Here is an 18,638-nt window from a genome sequence, read left to right on the forward strand (position 1 = left end):
GTCAGAGATCCAAACCCTAAATCTCCCTGTGATCCCAATCAGCTGTGCCATATTTTCCTCCCTTAGGATCCCAATTCCTCCCGCTGCTCTCGCTGATCCCAAAATGGGAGTGAGAGTCTGAGTTCCACTGGGTTCAGCTGTGGTGACAAAGAAAGGAGCTGACATTTGATTTTGCTGGAAAAGTGAGAGAACTGGGAAGGGGGAGCAGAGGAAAATGGGTAAAGGGTGGGAATCTCACTAAGAGGGATTTGGCAGCCCAGCTTGGAAGGAAAGGCATCGACAGCAAAGGCCAGGCAGGAGCAGCTGCTGCTGAGAACGAGTCACAGATCCTGAAAAAATTCCCTGATTCCTTAAAAAATCAGACATTCCATACATAATATTCCTTAGAATCAGGAATCAGATTGATCAGCTGAACATGGTTATTTGTATGGGATTTTTCCTTAAAAAATCCCATTTTACTCTCAAATGACAACGTCCTGATGGTCACAAAGTATTAAAAAATGCAATGACACAAAATTCTGGGATCTAAACACATTCCAAAAAGGAGATTATTGCTTGGTGGGAATTTAATCCATCCATACTTTCTTATCCCAGTCATTGGATGCAACTTTTCCATCAGGCAATTCCAAAATATCTGCCTGAGCACATCCTGCCTGCATACTCCAGGTGTTGGAGACAGGACAAGGAATGTGTGGAATCAGTCAGGATGGAAATTATGAAGATTTTGACTCAATGTTTCCATGTTTTTTCCTCTGTGAGCACCAATTTTCCCTTTTTTTCCAGAGGATAAACTGGCAGTCTCCCCAGGCAGGAAAACACCTCAAACAATGTTTAAAAATACTGGAAAAGGCTCAAATCTCTCCTTCCCCAAACCTGGCATGGCTTTAAAAGATCCTGGCAATTCCTTTGTTCTGGGAAAAGGGATTGGAAAGGTGTTGGCATCCCACTGGCTGAGACTCCAGCTCGTTTCCAATTCCAGTGAAAGAAAAACTCGGCAAACTCCAGTGATCCCAAATAGCATCATTCATGTCTTGTGGAGCGTTCCTGGCACACCTTCCAACGACTCCCACGAGTGCCAAGGAACGGAATCTGGGAACGCTTCCCACATTTCAGGAGAATTGCAAGGAGATGTAAAGTAAAAAAAACAAAAAACCTGGATCAGCTTGCAGCTAGGAATAAAACCAGGACTAAGGGCTGGGATTAAGGGTTTGGAAAGGCGGGGTGAAGGGAATCAGCACAATGGGAAGCAAAAATGGGAATTTCCAAAGGGAAGGGATGAGAACTAAAAGTCAGGGAATGTTTAAAACCAGACAAAACAGCACCAGGAAAAGGGGACAGCCACTAACCCGTAACTGCCTGAGGGACAGGAGGGACAGGACACAGGGAATGGCTCCCACTGCCAGAGGGCAGGGATGGGTGGGAGATTGGGAATTGGGAATTCCTGGCTGGGCTGGAATTGCCAGAGCAGCTGTGGCTGCCCCTGGATCCCTGGCAGTGCCCAAGGCCAGGCTGGACACCCTGGGGCAGTGGAGGTGTCCCTGCCATGGCAGGGGTGGCTCTGAGTGGGATTTGAGGTTCTCCCAGCCCAAACCATTCCAAGATTCCACAACAGCTGGTGTCTCTTCCCAACAACACCATTCCAACCCAAATCATCCCAAGATTCCATAGCACTTAAAGGCTTTTCCTAATCTCACCAATCCAGCCCATCCATTCATGGAATGGTGTTGTTGGGAGACCAACCCATCCATTCCATGATTCCACAGCACTTAAAGGCTCTTCCCAACAACATCATTCCAACCCAAACCGGTCCATGATTCTGGAGCAGTGGAAGGCTCTTCCCAACACCATAAACCATTCCAAGATTCCATAGCACTCAAAGGCTCTTCCCAACTACACCATTCCAATCCAAACCATTCCAATCCTGTACATGGGAATGGCTCCTAGATTTTTCAGACTTGAAGGATTTTTTCTCTTTTATTATAATTCATCTTTCTTTGGCTCTGGTGCAAATTCCCTGGATTTCGTTCCCACAGCACTCTAAGGCTTTTCCCAACCACAGCACTCCAACACAAACCATTCATGGAATGGTGTTGTTGGGAACCCAGCCCATCCATTCCATGATTCCACAGCACTCAAAGGCTCTTCCCAGCTACACCATTCCAACCTGAGCCGTTCCAACATTCCACAGCTCTCAAAGACTCTTCCTAACAACACCATTCCAACCCAAACCATTCCAGGATTCTGAAGAAGTTGAAGGCTTCTCCCACTACACCATTCCATGATTCCAAAAGACCTGAAGGCTTTTCCCAACACCACCATCCCAACCCAAACCATTCCAGGATTCTGTAGAAGCTGAAGGTTCCTCCCACTACTCCATTCCATGATTCCAGAACAGCTGAAGGCTTTTCCCAGCACCGCCATTCCAATCTAAACCATTCCATGATTCTGTAGAAGTTGAAGGCTCCTCCCCAAAACCATTCCATGATTCCAGAACAGCTGAAGGCTTTTCCCAGTGCCACCATCCCAACCCAAACCATTCCAGGATTCTGTAGAAGTTGAAGGTTCCTCCCCAAAACCATTCCATGATTCCAGAACAGCTGAAGGCTTTTCCCAGCACCACCATCCCAACCCAAACCACTCCAATCCCACACATGGGAACGTCTCCTGGATTTCCCAAACTTGCAGGATTATTTCTCCTTTATTGTAATTCCACTTTCTTTGGCTCTGGTGCAAATCCCCTGGATTTTGCCAACGCTTTCTCCTTAACGATGTATTTACCTAATTAGCATAATTGTCTGCAATTATGTAATTAGCGTTCATATGTGTAATCATTGGAACATGTAATTAGCCCTAATTACACCATTAAAGCCTGCGAGTCAGAAATATCTTTATCATTTTGATTGACAGGCATATGGGAAGGGGGGGTAAAATCCCACTCGTTATTTTTATCTCCTTGAATCACGAAATCTGCAGGAGGATCCAGGATTAAACCCAGAATGGCGCTGGAATTATTTAGAAATTTGATATTATTGATCAAAATGATAACGAGGTCATTCCGTTGGAAGAAAAGGAGAAAAACTACTCAAAAATAAGGAAAACTCGAGAAAGTACAGCAAAATTTTCCTGGAAAAATAAATTATTTTGAAATATTTAATTTTTCATGTCTAATACCCTAATGTGAAAATTAAGGAAAGAGTCCTCAAATGCAGCAGGATTTTTCTGTAAAAAGAAATTAAAAATTATCAAAAAGGAGAAAAATTCAGGAAAGTGGGACCAAGCACAGCAAGATTTTTCTGTAAAAAGAAATTTAAAATTATCAAAAAGGAGGAAAATTCAGGAAAGAGGGACAAGCACAGCAAATTTTTTCTTGAAAAAGAAATGAAGAATTATCTTGAAATATTTTAACTCTAAAATTCACTTGATTTGAGGAAGAAAAATAATACAGGAAAAGAGAGAACAGAACAGCAGTGAGATTTTTCTGTAAAGAAATTAGGAATTAACTGGAAATATTTAATTTTTCTAATTCTAATATCACTGTATTTCAGGAAGAAAAATAATACAGAAAAAGAGAAAAACATCACAGAAATTGTTCTTTGGAGATGCTGTCACATCCTAAAAAAGGATTTTAAAACTCCTTGGATGCTTAGCCCCTCTGAGAAAACCACATTTATCTGAAAACTCAATATTTAGTTATAGTTTGTTTTATTTTAACATCTGTGCCAGGGGCCTGTAGGACAGCACTAGAACAAACACCTGGCATAGAATAATTTAATTGGGACAGAGCGAAAATAGGGATTTTTAAAAAATTATTTCTAAATATTATCCCTTTACTTTTAAATATTACGTTTAAATATTGACCCAAATTAAATATTTGGATTTATTTCAAGTTCAACTTCTGCTCTTCTAGTTCAGGGTTCTTGGGTTTTTTTAGAAGTCTATTTTTAAAAGCCAAAAACAATTAAAATAAATTAAAAATTAAGTGTCTGAGCTGCCCAAAAATTTGGGAGGAGTAGAGGGGAAGTTTTAAAAAGTGATATTTGGGAACAAATCTTCATTGGGAATATAAATATTCCTGGATAAAGATTTTCCAGCCTGATGAACTCCATTGCAGCATCCAAGTGTTCAGGTGAAAGGCAGCAAAATCCACCTGGAGCTTCCCAAATAATTCCCAGCTGCCAGAGGAGGGAGGAGAGCTCAATCCAGGAGGAGATGTTCTCCATGGAAACGTCAGCACGGAGATTGAAACATCCCAGAAGGATCACAAGGGGTCCTTCTGCCATCCAAGCAGGAACATCCCGGTTGGCTCCAGTTCTCCCCACCAGACACCTGAGCTGGACGAGGTTTTGGGAGCAGAATTTCTCCGCTAAAATTTAAAAGCAACAAACTCCAGAGCCTTAGGAATTCATGGGATCACAGAATCCTGGAATGGTTTGGCTTGGGAAGGACCTTAAATCCATCCATGGCAGGGACACCTCCCACTGTCCCAGGGTGTCCCAATGTCCAACCTGGCCCTGGGCACTGCCAGGGATCCAGGGGCAGCCACAGCTGCTCTGGCAATTCCAGCCCAGCCAGGAATTCCCAATTCCCAATCTCCCACCCATCCCTGCCCTCTGGCAGTGGGAGCCATTCCCTGGGTCCTGTCCCTCCATCCTTGTCCCCAGTCCCTCTCCAGCTCTCCTGGAGCCCCTCCAGGCCCTGCCAGGGGCTCTGAGCTCTCCCTGGAGCTTCTCCTCTCCAGGGGAACATTCCCAGCTCTCCCAGCCTGGCTCCAGAGGGACTCCAGTGCTTGGAGCAGCTCCATGAATTCCTCTGGATCACTCCAGCAGCTCCACATCCTCCTGATGCTGGGCTCAGAGCTGGAGGCAGCTCTGCAGGTGGGATTTCATGGACAACATTCCTTCCACAGCAATGGGAACAATTCCTGGTTTCCTCCAGAAAAAGCCTCCCAAGCGTTTCCTTGGGAGATCTCCTTCCAAAGCCACCAGCACCGGCTGATCTGCATCAGCTGCTGGTTTCCCTGGTTACCACATTATCCACGTACTCATCAAACCCAGCCAGACCTCCCAGCTCCAGCCTTTATTCCAGAACCACCCCCATCCCTGTGCCAGGAGACAGGAATGTTTCTCCACGTGCCCATGGAAAAGCAGCTCCTGGTGCGTTATCCCAGAGCTGCTGCTCCAGCCCTTCCTGAGCCCGTCAGAAACAGGGAAATAAAAGCTGACAGCACAAAGGGAAAACAAAACACTGCAGAGCTTTGGGAGGGGAGAAAACAGATGGAAAATATTCAGAGGACAAGTGCCCATATTTCAGGAAAAATGGAATTTTTTTCCTTATAATAATAGGAGAGTCCTGCTCTGTGGGCACTGGGAATTTTCCATATGGGATTTCTGGCACATTTAAGCTGCCCAAATGTCAAAATGAAACTGCTCTGGTGCCCCTCCCCAACCCTGATGTCATTCCCAGCTCCATGAGATTCCCTCCAGGTTCATTCCAATGATTGCTGAGGCCGTAACAAGTCCAGGCTCAATATTCCCAGCTGAGGGAATGGGATTGAAACCCAAAATTCCCTTCCCTGATGCTGCTTTTTTCTGGATCTAACCTCTTTGGATTGCACCTCTTTTTATCTGGATTTGACATCTTTCCCTCAGCACTTCCAAGCCCTTTTTAGGAACCTGCAAACACATTCCTTGCGGAGAGACAGCGGCCACCTGGAAACAGGAAACCTGGCATGAACTGCTCCGATTATTCAGGATAAAACAAGTGAGGAGTTAATTCCTTTTATCAGCTTGCAAACCATTGGAATCATGGAATGGTTTGGGATGGAAGGGACATTAAAGGCTATGCAGAGCTCAGGATGAGCTCAGAGGCACCAGTGGCTCATTCCCAAAGATCCTGGTGCAGCTCCAGGAGTCCCGTGCTGTGGATGCTGTGATTCCTGCCCTGGAATTTTGGCACAATTCCTGCTCCTTCCTCCCAGCAGACAGGGCAGGGCAGGCTCGGAGCCCTGCGGAGCTCTGCAGAAGTGTGAATTCAGGTGCTGCACTCAGGGGAGAAAACATCAAATCCACTCCTCCGAGCAGCACAAACGTCATGTGAAGCTTCACCACAGAATGCTTTCCATGCCGGAGCAGGATGGAAATATTTTTCCTTGCTAAACGGGAGCTTCACCGAGTCAAACATTTAGGAAAAGGTTTTTTTCCAGCATAAAATCCAGGCTAATTTAGTCATGAGTCAGGCTGGGTTTTGTCAGGTGCTCAGTGAACATTTGTAAAGTCTTCCCGTGAACTGAGGAGTGTCAGATGGAATCAGCATCAATTTTTCTAACACGGCTCCAATTACTGCTCCAAGGAGCTGTGGAGGGGGTGGGAAAACAGCTGCTCCCGTGTGAGGGACCCCCATCCCCCTTCCCGAGGCTGCATCGGCACTTGATAAGAATTCTTATAAATTAATATCAAAAACGTGGCACCCACTGTGCCTCAATGGAGCCTTTTGTGTCTCACTAGCAGCTGATCAAAGAGAACAGAACGTGGGGGGTTTGTTGTGGGTTTTTTGGGAATGCTGCTTTTTCTGTTCTAATGTGGTAGGTACATTTTTCTTTCTTTCAGGATTTTTTTCATAGAGGAGCACAGAGAGAAGAAAGAGAAAACAATTTCTATTTCTGCTCCTTGTTTTCCCACGTGGAATGTGTTTGGAGAATTGTTTCCCTGGGGTGATGCTTGGTTGGATTCTGGTGAGGATTGTTTGAGCCTGGTGGCCAATCCAACCCAATCCAATCCAATCCAATCCAATCCAATCCAATCCAATCCAATCCAATCCAACCCAACCCACCTGGGGCTGGACTCAGAGAGGGTCATGAGTTGGGAGTTAGATTTGGTAGTTAGAAAAAGTAGGTTTGTAGTTTCAGTATCTCCTTTCAATAGTATATTAATGTATTATAGCATAGTTATAATAAAGAAATCATTCAGCCTTCTGAACTGGAGTCAGACCTCAGCATTTCTTCCCACCAGGTTCAGCTGCATTTACAATATTCTAATGGATGGAGTGCCAGGGAATAGGAATTTTTCCTTTCCAGGCATTAATACAGAGAAGGCAGGATCCTGTTCTGCAGTGTCGGAGGAGGCTCCACTAATCACAGGGAGTAATTAGGGGGATGCATTTGAAATAATTAAGGGGTTTTTATAACGTGCCACAGTTACCTGGGTCTGTTCATGGGAGAGCTCGGTGCTTTCCAAGGAGTTTATGAGTGACAGGATAATGGGGAATGGCTTTAAATTGACAGGGAATTCGTTTAGCTGGGACATTGGGAAGGAATTCCTGGCTGGGAGGGAGGTGAGGTGCTGGGCTGGAATTCCCAGAGAAGCTGTGGCTGCCCCTGGATCCCTGGAAATGCCCAAGGCCAGGCTGGAGCAGCCTGGGAGAGTGGGACATGTCCCTGTCCATGACAGGGCGCAGCACTGGATGGGCTTTAAGGTCCTTCCCATCCAAACCATTCCATGATTCCACTAATTCCATATTTATAAATATATATATTTATATTTATATATTTATATATAAATATGAGCTTTATGAGCTTCAAGGCCCCCTCCAAACTACCCATTCCCTGTTCTCTGTCACTTTGGTCCCCTCCTCTGGCCACCCCAATTCCCAGCAGGCAGGATGTGTTTTTCCAGGCCCACAGCCCCCTGGAGCAGCATTTCCCTGGCTCTGCTCTGGGCTCGCAGTCCCGGGAATCCGCCGGGATCTCCTGGCAGCTCCAAGGGGAGCAGCTCCTGCTGCCTCAGTGGCATCAGCACAGCACCCGACTCCTACAAGTGGGAAGAAAACACAACCAAGCAGAGGCAGGGAGAAATTCCAGGGCTCCTAAAAGCAGATCCTCCCCTGCTTTGCTTCCCGGGAAAGCCGTGGATCCGACACGTTCTTCACACCCCACCAGCACCGTGAGCACTCCTGGATTTTTCCAAGAGAAAGGGATGTGCTCCGATGGCCCTGCCTGGAAGAAGGGTGGCAGGAGGATGTGAGGGGGAGGTGGGATCTCGTTAAGATGTGTTGCAACTTCAAAACAGGAAAAAAATCCCCGAGTGTGCAGCTTCCAGATGGTTGGAATGACGCGTGGCACTGGCAGCTGCTCCTTCCCGAGCCTCGGGAATGACAGGGGACAAGAGTGGGGAGGCAGCACCTGGGAGAGGGAGGGACATGCTGGGAGGGCCAGAGGTCACCCTGCAGCACAGGGAGGGGCTGGGGGAGGATTTGGACACTGTCCCCTCTCAACTCCGCACATTTTGCCGCTTGGAATGTGCCACTCCCACCGGGATAATGTCACCAGACGTGGGACAGCACATGGAGGGGAACCGCTGGAAAAATCACAGCCAGGGGAAGGCAGACTCCAAGGAGGGGGAGGTTGGAGTGACAAACAAGGTCTTTAGAAACTCCTGGAATCACTGAGATTGGAAAAGCCATCCGAGATCAAATCCCAGCACTGCCAAGACCACCCATGTCCCCAAGTGCCACATCCACAGGGATTTTAAATCCCTTCAGGGATGACGACTCCACCACTGCCTCTTTTCCAGGGCAACCTTTTCCAGTAAATTTTTCCTAATCTCCAACATAAACCTCCCCTGGCCCAATTTGAGGCCATTTCCTGTCGTTACTTGGGAAAAAAATCCTGGATACACCCTCCTGTCAGGAATTTCCCGTTCATCCTTCAGTGGAAAAGCAGGGACACAAAAGTTCAGCCAATCTCTGCTCATCAGATGCTTCTCCTTCTGCTCCCCATGATCCAAATGTCACTCCTCACTTTGGAAAGTCACAGGTTTTGTTTCTAATGACTGGACCTGCCAGCACAGGTGAGAATTCCCAAGGAAAATCAGGAAAAATGACATTCCTCAAGGCTTGGCAGGAGATTGTCACCAGTGGATAAAATATCACCTCTTAGCTACTCAATCCAGGAAATCCCTCATTTGTGTCCAGGGATAAGTGGCCTTTGGATATCCTGGCACAACCCTTTGGAGCTGGAGAGCAGGGACAGCCCAGCCCCTGGATCCTGGATAAAATCTGGAAAAAGGACAGGTCGCCAGGGTGATCCTGCTCCAAACTTTGCAGGATTTTATCCAAAAATCAAACCAACCTCTCCTGACAGCCGCAATTTATGGAAAAAAAGAGCTGCATTTACCTCACCTGAGTGGGGATAAAGTGTTTTAAAAATTCCAGCCAGAAAAATTATTTCTATGGCAACTAATGATGCATTCCAAAGCTAAGTGTGAGAAGGTGGGAAATCGGGAATAAAAAATACTAATCACATGGAATATTTCAAAATCACTCCATGGATAAAAAGCAGGCATTCAAGGATGTGTTGGGATGCTCAGAGTCTTATATTAAATTAGGAGTGAGGTGAATTTTTGATAAACAGAGCAATTATTTTTAATTCTCCTTCTTTCTGATAATTCCCACATCCTTACATTATTCCTCCCAAAAACCTCATTGATGCAGAGAAGACTCCATGAAAATTTAGAGGAGAAATTCCAGAAAATTTCCAGCAATTGGAAAGTGCAACCACCACTCTGAACACAGGAATTTTCCTGCCTGGAATTAATCCCAGGGAAAATTTTGGGGCATGTGGTGGAAAAGGCAGCAAAGAGAACTGAAAAAATGGTAAGGTTTGATAAATCTGAAGATCAAAGGGAGGCCCCCCAGAGTGGAGTCACTGCAAAGGTGACTCGGAGCAGATCAGAGACATCCCCGAGTCATCAGATGCCGAAGAACGACATCCATTGATCCCAAAGTTAAAGGAACAAATGTTGGAAAGACAAAAAAGGCATAAATGTGTGCTTTAGTAAAGGAGGAAGGAGGAGTGACAGCAGAGAAGGGGAAAAAAATGGAATTTTTTCTCATTAATTCATTTCTCCTCCCAGACCCATCACGGGCAGCCTCAAATCCTACAGATTAGAAATCCCTGGGAATGTTCAAGGCTTGGAGTGGAAAATATCCCCACCCATGGCAGGAGTTAGCACCAGTTGATTTTTAATTTCCTATCCAACCCAAACCATTCCACATTTCTGTGATTTTACAAACTCCCAGTCCAGGGTTGTTTAATTCTTCCAGCATTTAAACCAAAAAGAGTTTCCACACCAAGAAAAATTGGAAAATTTGAGTAAACGTGGAAGTGTGAAAGCATTCTTGGAATGCACAGTTCCATATTTTATAACCTCATTCCCCAGCATCTGATCAAACAGCAGCTGGAAAACAATTTCCATGCAATTTGCAGCAAAAAATCTGAGAGCATCCTGTGGAAAAATCAGGAAAAAATTGGAATACTGGAAATACTGGCCCTAAACCAGCGCAGAATAAACTTCCACTACTTCAGCTTTAAATCTTCTCCTTAAATTGGGAACAATCATGGAATAAACAGCAGAGAAACAGCAAACTCCTCCTTCCTGGAGGAGCTCACACTGAAGGTCTCCCAGAGAATTCCCTGCTCCCAGTTCTTCCTGTCCCTTGCAATTCCAACAGCAAAGGGTTAAATTCATCTCCTTGGAAAGAAAATCCCTGGTGATTATCCTAATTAAAAATAACTGATTAACGAGGACCTGGCCAAAAGGGGACACACCAGGGACGTGCAGCAGGAGTTGCCAAAAATCTTGAGCTTGTTAAAATAAGGTTAGGCCTGGAAAAATCTGATTTATTCCCAGGTAATTCTGGTTTATCCAGCTGCAACACTGAGGGTTCCATGACATTGCTGATCCAGGCAAACAGGGAGACTTTCCCAAGCCCTTGGGCTCCCTGCTCCAGCTCTTCTGTCTTCCAGCTGGATTTCTGAGGACTGGGCTGTGAAGATCCCAGACAACAGGACAACTTTAGGGATTTTCATCCAACAATTGTCATCCATACAATTGTTTTCCTTCTCCTTTACCAACCTCCTTGGAACTCAAACTCAAGCACACCAGGGTTCTAAAGCACAATATTGCTGACTTTAACACTAGATTTTCCAAGAAACCACACCAACATTCCTGCTGTTGATGTTCCTCTGGACCACCCAACACCCACCCAACAGCCGGGATGGATGCCCCACCTGGATGCCGATGGATCCTGCCCGCCGCACACGCTCTGAGATGAAGGTGAACCCAATTGTGGAGGGTCAAAGTGTGGTGGGGACAGGTGTGGTGGGGACAGGTGTGGTGGGGACAGGTGTGGTGGGCAGGGGCTCACCTGTGGCCGGGGGTGGCCGGTGACCAGGCAGGTGAGCTCCAGGGTCTCTCCCTCGCGGATGGTGTAGACCCGCTCGGAGTAGCGCTCCTCCTCGATGTTGCAGGCCAGGCCCGAGTGCACGATCCGCACCGTGGGGGGAGCTGCAAGGCCAGCAGAAAAATGGGATGAGAATCACATGGATCACCAAATTACTGGATGTTCCAAGTTGGAAGAATCCCACAGGGATCAAGTCCAAATCTTAAGGAAATCAAACACGACCTTGGCATTCTCAGCTCCAAGATCCAACCGACCGAGTCCATCCCAAACCACCGCACTCCTGGGGCTGCAAGGCCAGCAGAGAAACAGGATGAGAATCACATGGATCACCATCCAAATTACTTCATGTTCCAAGTTGGAAGAATCCCACAAGGATCAAGTCCAACTCTTAAGGAAATCAAACACGACCTTGGCATTCTCAAGAGTCAACCAACCGATCCCATCCCAAACCACCCCACTCCTGGGGCTGCAACGCCAGCAGAGAAACAGGATAATACCATGGATCATGGGATAATTGGATGTTTTGTGTTGGAAAAAATTCACAAGGATCAAGTCCAATGTCAAGGAAATCAAATGTGACTTCGGCATTCTCAAATCCATGATCCAACCAACTGAGCCCATCCCAGACCACGCCACTCCTGGGGCTGGCTCTGAACTGGAGGGCTGCAAAGCCATCAGAGAAACAGGATGAGAATCACATGGATCACCAAATTACGGGATGTTCCTAGTTGGAAGAATTCCACAGGGATCAAATCCAACTCTTAAGGAAATCAAACACGACCTTGGCATTCTCAGCTCCAAGATCCAACCGACCGATCCCATCCCAGACCACCCCACTCCTGGGGCTGCAACGCCAGCAGAGAAACAGGATAATACCATGGATCGTGGGATAATTGGATGTTTTGTGTTGGAAAAAATTCACAAGGATCAAGTCCAATGTCAAGGAAATCAAATGTGACTTCGGCATTCTCAAATCCATGATCCAACCAACTGAGCCCATCCCAGACCACGCCACTCCTGGCCCTGAGCTGGGGGGCTGCAAAGCCAGCAGAAAAACAGGATGAGAATCAGAATCACATGGATCACCATCCAAATTACTGGATGTTCCAAGTTGGAAGAATTCCACAGGGATCAAGTCCAAATCTTAAGGAAATCAAACACGACCTTGGCATTCTCAGCTCCAAGATCCAACTGACTGATCCCATCCCAGACCACGCCACTCCTGGGGCTGGCCCTGAGCTGGGGGGCTGCAAGGACAGCAGAGAAACAGGATGAGAATCACATGGATCACCAAATTACGGGATGTTCCAAGTTGGAAGAATCCCAAAAGGATCAAGTCCAGCTCTTGAGGGAATCAAATGCAGCCTTGGCATTTTCAGCTCCGAGCCCATCCCAAACAACCCCACTCCTGGGGCTGAATAGGGGCGCTGCAAGGCTGGGAGAGAAATGGGATGAGAACCACACGGATCACAGGATCACAGGATGTTCAGAGTTGGAAAAGCCACAAGGATTGACTCCAGCTCTTAAGGGAACTGAACCTACCCTGGCATTTTCAGCTCCATGATCCAACCAACCAAGCCCATCCCAGGCCACCCCAGCCCTGGAACCAGCACTGAGCATCTCCCCCACACAGTTACTCTTCATTTACTCAGCACATACTCAGCACCACAAGAAATTTCCATGGTTTTATTAATCCCTGGCAATCCTCTGGGTGAAACCTTCAGCACCCGCAGCTTGCATTCCAATTTTTTTGTTTCCATTTCCAAAATGAACTTAGCATTATTGTTTTTATTCTATATCTTCCTAAATGCATTATCACACTCGTTATGCAAATGAAAAGACTTAATTAAAGCAGGAAAATTAAGCAGGAGAAACAGTGGCACTGATGCTTCTGCTTCCTTTCCAAATCCTGTCAGCGGGATCAGGATTTGGAGCAGGAGTTAAGTTCAGGCAGAACCTTGCTTTAATTTCCTTGTTGGTACAATCTGTAGTACAGGAATTACTCAAATTTACACATCATAAGTGTAATGAAACCACGACATTCCTGTTATTACACCTCCATAAATCCCCTGCTCTGTTTCCACAAGACTCCAAAGCACATTCCTGGCTCCACGATTTTGCTCCTGAACCATGAAATTCACAGTACGACAATTTCCAGGGAGTGGATGGTTGGGGAAGGAAACTGATTTACAGACCCAAATAAACACACAGAAACTAAAGGATAAAATGGAATTCTGAGGGATTTAAACACCTGGAATTCCATCCTTTCTGTTCATCCATGTGATGCCATCAAGCTCCCAACCCCAACCCCCATGGAAGAGCCTCAAAACTTCTCCCCGAGCCCCTTGCAATGCCTGGATCCCCTTCCCAAGGCTGCTTTGCCAGGTCTCCATGCTGCACATCACACCAACCCTGCTCCTCTGATCATTCTGCAATTCCTCTGCTAAGAGCCACATGGAATTCCCGGGATGCAGAGCTCTGGCATCCCTTCAGACACCCCTCACCGTGGCATTCCTGTTCCAGCTCACACACAGCTCCCTGTGGACACAGCCCATCATGGAATTCTGACGTGAAGGCCTGGGACTGATCCAAACCTGCCAAGAATTCCACGAGCCAGGCTCTCCACAGCCTGGAGAAAATGAGGCTCGAGCCAAAGAGGCAGAAGAGACAGAGGAACATCAGGGAATGGATACTTCCTCCATAGAAACATGGAATAGTTTGGGTTGGAAGGACCATAAATCCCATCTCGTTCCACTATCCCAGCACATTCCACTATCCCAGGCTGCTCCAAGCGCCATCCAACCTGGCCTTGGACACTTCCAGAGATTCAGGGGCAGACACAGCTTCCCTGGGAATTCTATTCCAGAGTGTCCCCACCCTCCCAGCCAGGAATTCCTTCCCAATATCCCTTCCAACCCCACACTCAGTTTGAAGCCATCATTCCAGCAAAGCCTCCAGCAAGCTCTGCTCTTCCAGCCACCACATCCCAAGTTCCAAAGCCGCAGGAACTTTCCCTCTTCACTTTTCCAGAAGGTTTAACAAAGACCAACACACCCCTGCTCCAGGGAAAAGCATTCCCAATTCTCCAAGTCCAATGCAATGATGGAATAAAGGTGCTTGGAACAACCTGGGATACTGGAAGCTGTCCCAGCCCATGGCAGGGCTGGAACTAAGGTTAAGATCCATTCCAATCCAAACCCTTCTGGGATTCCGTGACTCCCTTGCCCCATACAAGACACAGGTGGCTCTTCCCATGAAAGTCCTGGAAGGACAGGAATGTCTTTTGTTAGGAATCAGGGCCATGTGTCACACTAACCCAGAAATAATCTGTTAATTCCTGACAATGATTATTTTTCCGAGTAGAACAGCAGCACCAACACTCGGTGCCTGGAATTCCTAGGAATGCTGATCCCCCTCCACGCTCCTCAGGAGTTCAACATCCCAAGGACATGGAATGTGCTCTTTGTTCTGCCATTTCCAGGGCTCTGAGTCACCACTGGGGCTTCCATCCTCTCCCACACCACAGATCCCAAAACATGGAAATGCTGAAGCAGATCCACGGAGCAGAAAGGCAAACGAGGGTTCAGCATGGTTCATCAAACTTGGGATGAAATTAGAGCAGTCAGCAACATTATTCCAACATCCTTTTAAATCCATACTCCATTAATATTCCATTTTTATTCATGTTATATTCATCTAACTCCAAATCACAGCTGAAGTGTCCTTCATTTTAGTGGCAGCGCCGCTCTCCTGAATCCATTAAATTTGGGAAGGAGCAGGAAAGGAAAAGCGTCCCCTTGGGTGTTGTTATTGCCGAGGAAAACACTGCTTTAAGAGGAGATCAAACCAATCAAGGGAAATAACAAATATTCTTCTTCCAGTAAGTGAAAAATCTTATGGTTCAGGAGACATCCCATAATTATGAAATGTCACCTCCCTCTTTCCTGCAGGAATATTCATTCCAGCTCCTTCTGAAAGCTGCCTCCAGGGATTTCATTTATTAAAATATTATCAACTTAGCATTGATTTGGTTTGTGACATTTGAGGAGGGTTTGGCTGGTGATTACACGCAGAAAACGTTGCGTGGATCCTTCCCAGCACCATTCCCGGCAAGGCACAACCTGGAGCAAGGAAAAGTGTCCAAGGAAAAAGTAAAACAACAAATCCAAGCACAACACCCTCGTTCTGCTGCAAGACTTGTGTGCCCCACAAGATTCCCTCTTTCCATGAAAAATGGAAAGTTTCCCTTTTCCGTGTCTCCTTATCAACGCCATCCTTCTTATCTGCTCTTTTCCACCAGTTCCAAGTTTAGGTGGGATATTGGGAAGGAATTCCTGGCTGGGAGGGTGGAGAGGTCCTGGAATGGATTTCCCAGAGAAGCTGTGATCCAAAGTCCTGATCCAAAGGAATTCCAATGGGATTTGGAAGTTTTCTCAGCCTGGAAAGTCCTCACTGGCCTCACACTGGGAGGCCTGAGGATGATTTGGTGAGGCCTGAGGATGATTTGGTGATCCCTGAGCTCTGCTGATGGATTGGGAATGGTTGGGAATTTCCTCTGCTCCAGGTCCTCATGTTGACTTTTTTTCATGGAAAATGATATCAAGATCCTTTGAGAAAAGTGGGAATGAGGTGGTGTTTTGGATAGGCAGAATGGGGGAAAGTTTGAGAGGACTTTGGGATTCATTTCAGCTGGAAGGGGAAGGGGAGTTGGGAGATGGAGATTTGTGGAGCTGGGAATGAGAATCATTGCATGGAGAGGGACTTGGGACAACGCCTGGAGGGACAGGACCCAGGGAATGGCTCCCACTGCCAGAGGGCAGGGATGGGTGGGAGATTGGGAATTGGGAATTCCTGGCTGGGAGGAGTTGAAATGGATTTCCCAGAGAAGCTGTGGCTGCCCCTGGATCTCTGGAAGTGTCCAAGGCCAGGTTGGAGCAACCTAGGATAGGGAAGGTGTGGATTCCAGGGGTGGGCTTTAAGGTTCCTTCCATCCCAAAACATTCCAGGATTCAATTCCAGGATGCCTTGGCACGGCTCTTTCCTGGTTTAAAGTTCCCCTCACGCAGAGACTCGGTGAAGTCCTTGCTGGAAAACAGGGAATTCAAATCTGAACAACATCAGAACTCGGATCCTGGAATGACCTCCCTTAATCTGAGCAGTTCCAAGATCTTCCTGATTCATGGAATGTGTAAACTGAATAGAAACAAGACTTTTTTTCAGAAATAAGAGATCCATGATGGACCTGCTGGAAAATGCAGGATGGATTTGCTACAAATCAAACCCTTCTCACCTCCTGCAGCCATAAACTTTCCCCCTGAAAATTAATTAGCAGGAGTGAAGCCCTCTGTGAATTTAGTGCAGTTCTGCAGCAGAACAAGGAGGAAATAATGGGATTTTCTGAAGAAAGAGGAGATTTAAAGTAATTGCAGGCACTTGCTACTCTCAGAATTCACTTTTCCCGTATTATCCCAGCTCTTAATTCTCTTAAACTGCAAATGGAATGACCAGGAACCTCTGAGGTATTGCCATGGGAATGCGCTGCCCTCATCAATGCAGAATTTGGAGCATTTTACTGCAGCTAATTTGGGATTTGGGGCTATTTTTCCAGCTGGAGGTGAGGCCCAGTCCACAAATAAATGGATTATTGAAACAGTTTTTTTATTTCTTCTTTAAGTGGCTTTTTCTTCGGGGAAAGTCAAATGCTACACAAGTAGTTTCAATTAAACAAATATTCCATTTATGGAGAAATCTTTCATTTTGGCTCCAAGCTAAGCCAAATTCCAGGTGCCTAAGAGAGGAAACTTTCAGGTGTGATGCTGACTGGATTTCAAACCAGCTGTGCTATTCCTGGGTCACTCCATATCATTCCTAAATATTTCCCACCTGCTTTCACCTGATGCCCATGGGAATATTTATTGGGCATCTTCCTGTGAGCTGATCCCGAGCCAAACTTTCCCATCAAACAGGACAAAGTAACCTTTTATCCCATCGGGGCTGATTTTTCCACGTTGCTCAATATCCCTGGTGTTTGTGGAGCTCGGGAAGGCTCCATGATTGATGGCACTGCCATCCCAAGGCTCACAGATAATCAAATCCCACTGCTGCCACAAAATTAGGCCTGACCTAATTTTGACACTACAAAGCTCAGCAGTGCTGGGTATATTGAGTTTGGGCTGTCCTAATGCTGTTTTTCAAGGAATAGATGGATTTATGGCTTTTTTCCCACCCTTCACAACTCCTCTCACTGCTGGTTATTATTCCTGCTGCTGGGCAGGTGTTATAAACTGCTGGAGTTCAGAGAGGGATCAGGAAAAGGCCAGGAGAGATCCTCAGACACGGATTTGGGCTGAGAATATAAAATCATGGAATGGTTCTGGAAGGAAATTTGAAGATCATCCCATCAAACCCATTCCATGGGCAGGGACACCTCCCACTGTCCCAGGCTGCTCCAACCTGGCCTTGGGCACTGCCAGGGATCCATGGATCCACAGCTGCTCTGGCAATTCCAGCCCAGCCAGGAATTCCCAATTCCCAATCTCCCACCCATCCCTGCCCTCTGGCAGTGGGAGCCATTCCCTGGGTCCTGTCCCTCCATCCCTTGTCCCAAGTCCCTCTGCAGCTCATTTTCTTTGGAAGCACTGGGATACTGAAGTCCTCCATGCCTGGGAAATCACGAGTCTCCCACTCAAACCGGGGCTGTCTCACCCTCAGTTCATTGCAGGAGCAGAAATCAGAATATCCTCTGCAAAAAACAATTTTTTTAGAAAAGTCAGAGAAGGAGAAACTTCCTAAAAACATGGGAATTTGGTTTCCTAGCTTGCTTTCATGATTCAACACCTCCTTACTCTGTTTTCATCAGCTTTGATTTGTCCCTTAATAATTTATCCTGCAGCCCAAAGCAACCCTGATGACATTCCAGTCCTTTTGTATCCTGGATTTGTCCAGGTTGGAAAAACCCTTTGAGCCCATCAAATGCAACCATTCCCCTGCCAAGGCCACCGCTGCCCCGTGTCCCCAAGTGCCACATCCACATGGATTTTAAATCCCTCCAGGACTGGGGACTCCACCCCTGCTCTAGGCTGCTGTGCCAGGGCTGGACAACCCTTTCCATGAAAATTCCTACAAATATCCAAGTTAAACCTCCTCAGGCACAGCTTGAGGTTCCTCTTGTCCTACTGCTCGTTCCGTGGAAGAAGCTGCCAAACCCCACTGGGATAAAATCCCATGGAGGAAACAAAACATCAGGAACCTCTTCTCCTGCTCCACACTCATTCCCTGTGGGAATGCTGCCTCTTTTTCCTTCAGCTGAGCCCCAGACACGTCCCTGCAAGGCCAATTCCTGCCATTTCTGCAGGAGCAAAGGTGTCCCAAAGATCTGCCACCACCAGGTCACACCCGTG

The 18,638-nt window shown here is 46.7% G+C and overlaps 1 protein-coding gene across 2 annotated transcripts in view; it reads right to left on the minus strand.

The window, feature by feature from the left end:
• The window catches only part of MDGA2 (MAM domain containing glycosylphosphatidylinositol anchor 2), a 192,767-nt gene that overhangs the window by 120,382 nt on the left and 53,747 nt on the right, over window positions 1–18,638 (minus strand). Inside the window, exon 2 of one of the 2 annotated variants that reach the window (XM_021536048.2) lies at window positions 11,203–11,342. In XM_021536048.2, coding sequence (XP_021391723.1) covers window positions 11,203–11,342 — 140 coding nt within the window. Of the gene's footprint in view, window positions 1–11,202; window positions 11,343–18,638 lie in introns of those variants that run through there. The other variant, XM_021536049.2, reaches the window with a different exon arrangement.

The sequence above is a fragment of the Lonchura striata genome, chromosome 6, assembly GCF_046129695.1.
Source record: "Lonchura striata isolate bLonStr1 chromosome 6, bLonStr1.mat, whole genome shotgun sequence".
Taxonomy (NCBI): domain Eukaryota; kingdom Metazoa; phylum Chordata; class Aves; order Passeriformes; family Estrildidae; genus Lonchura; species Lonchura striata.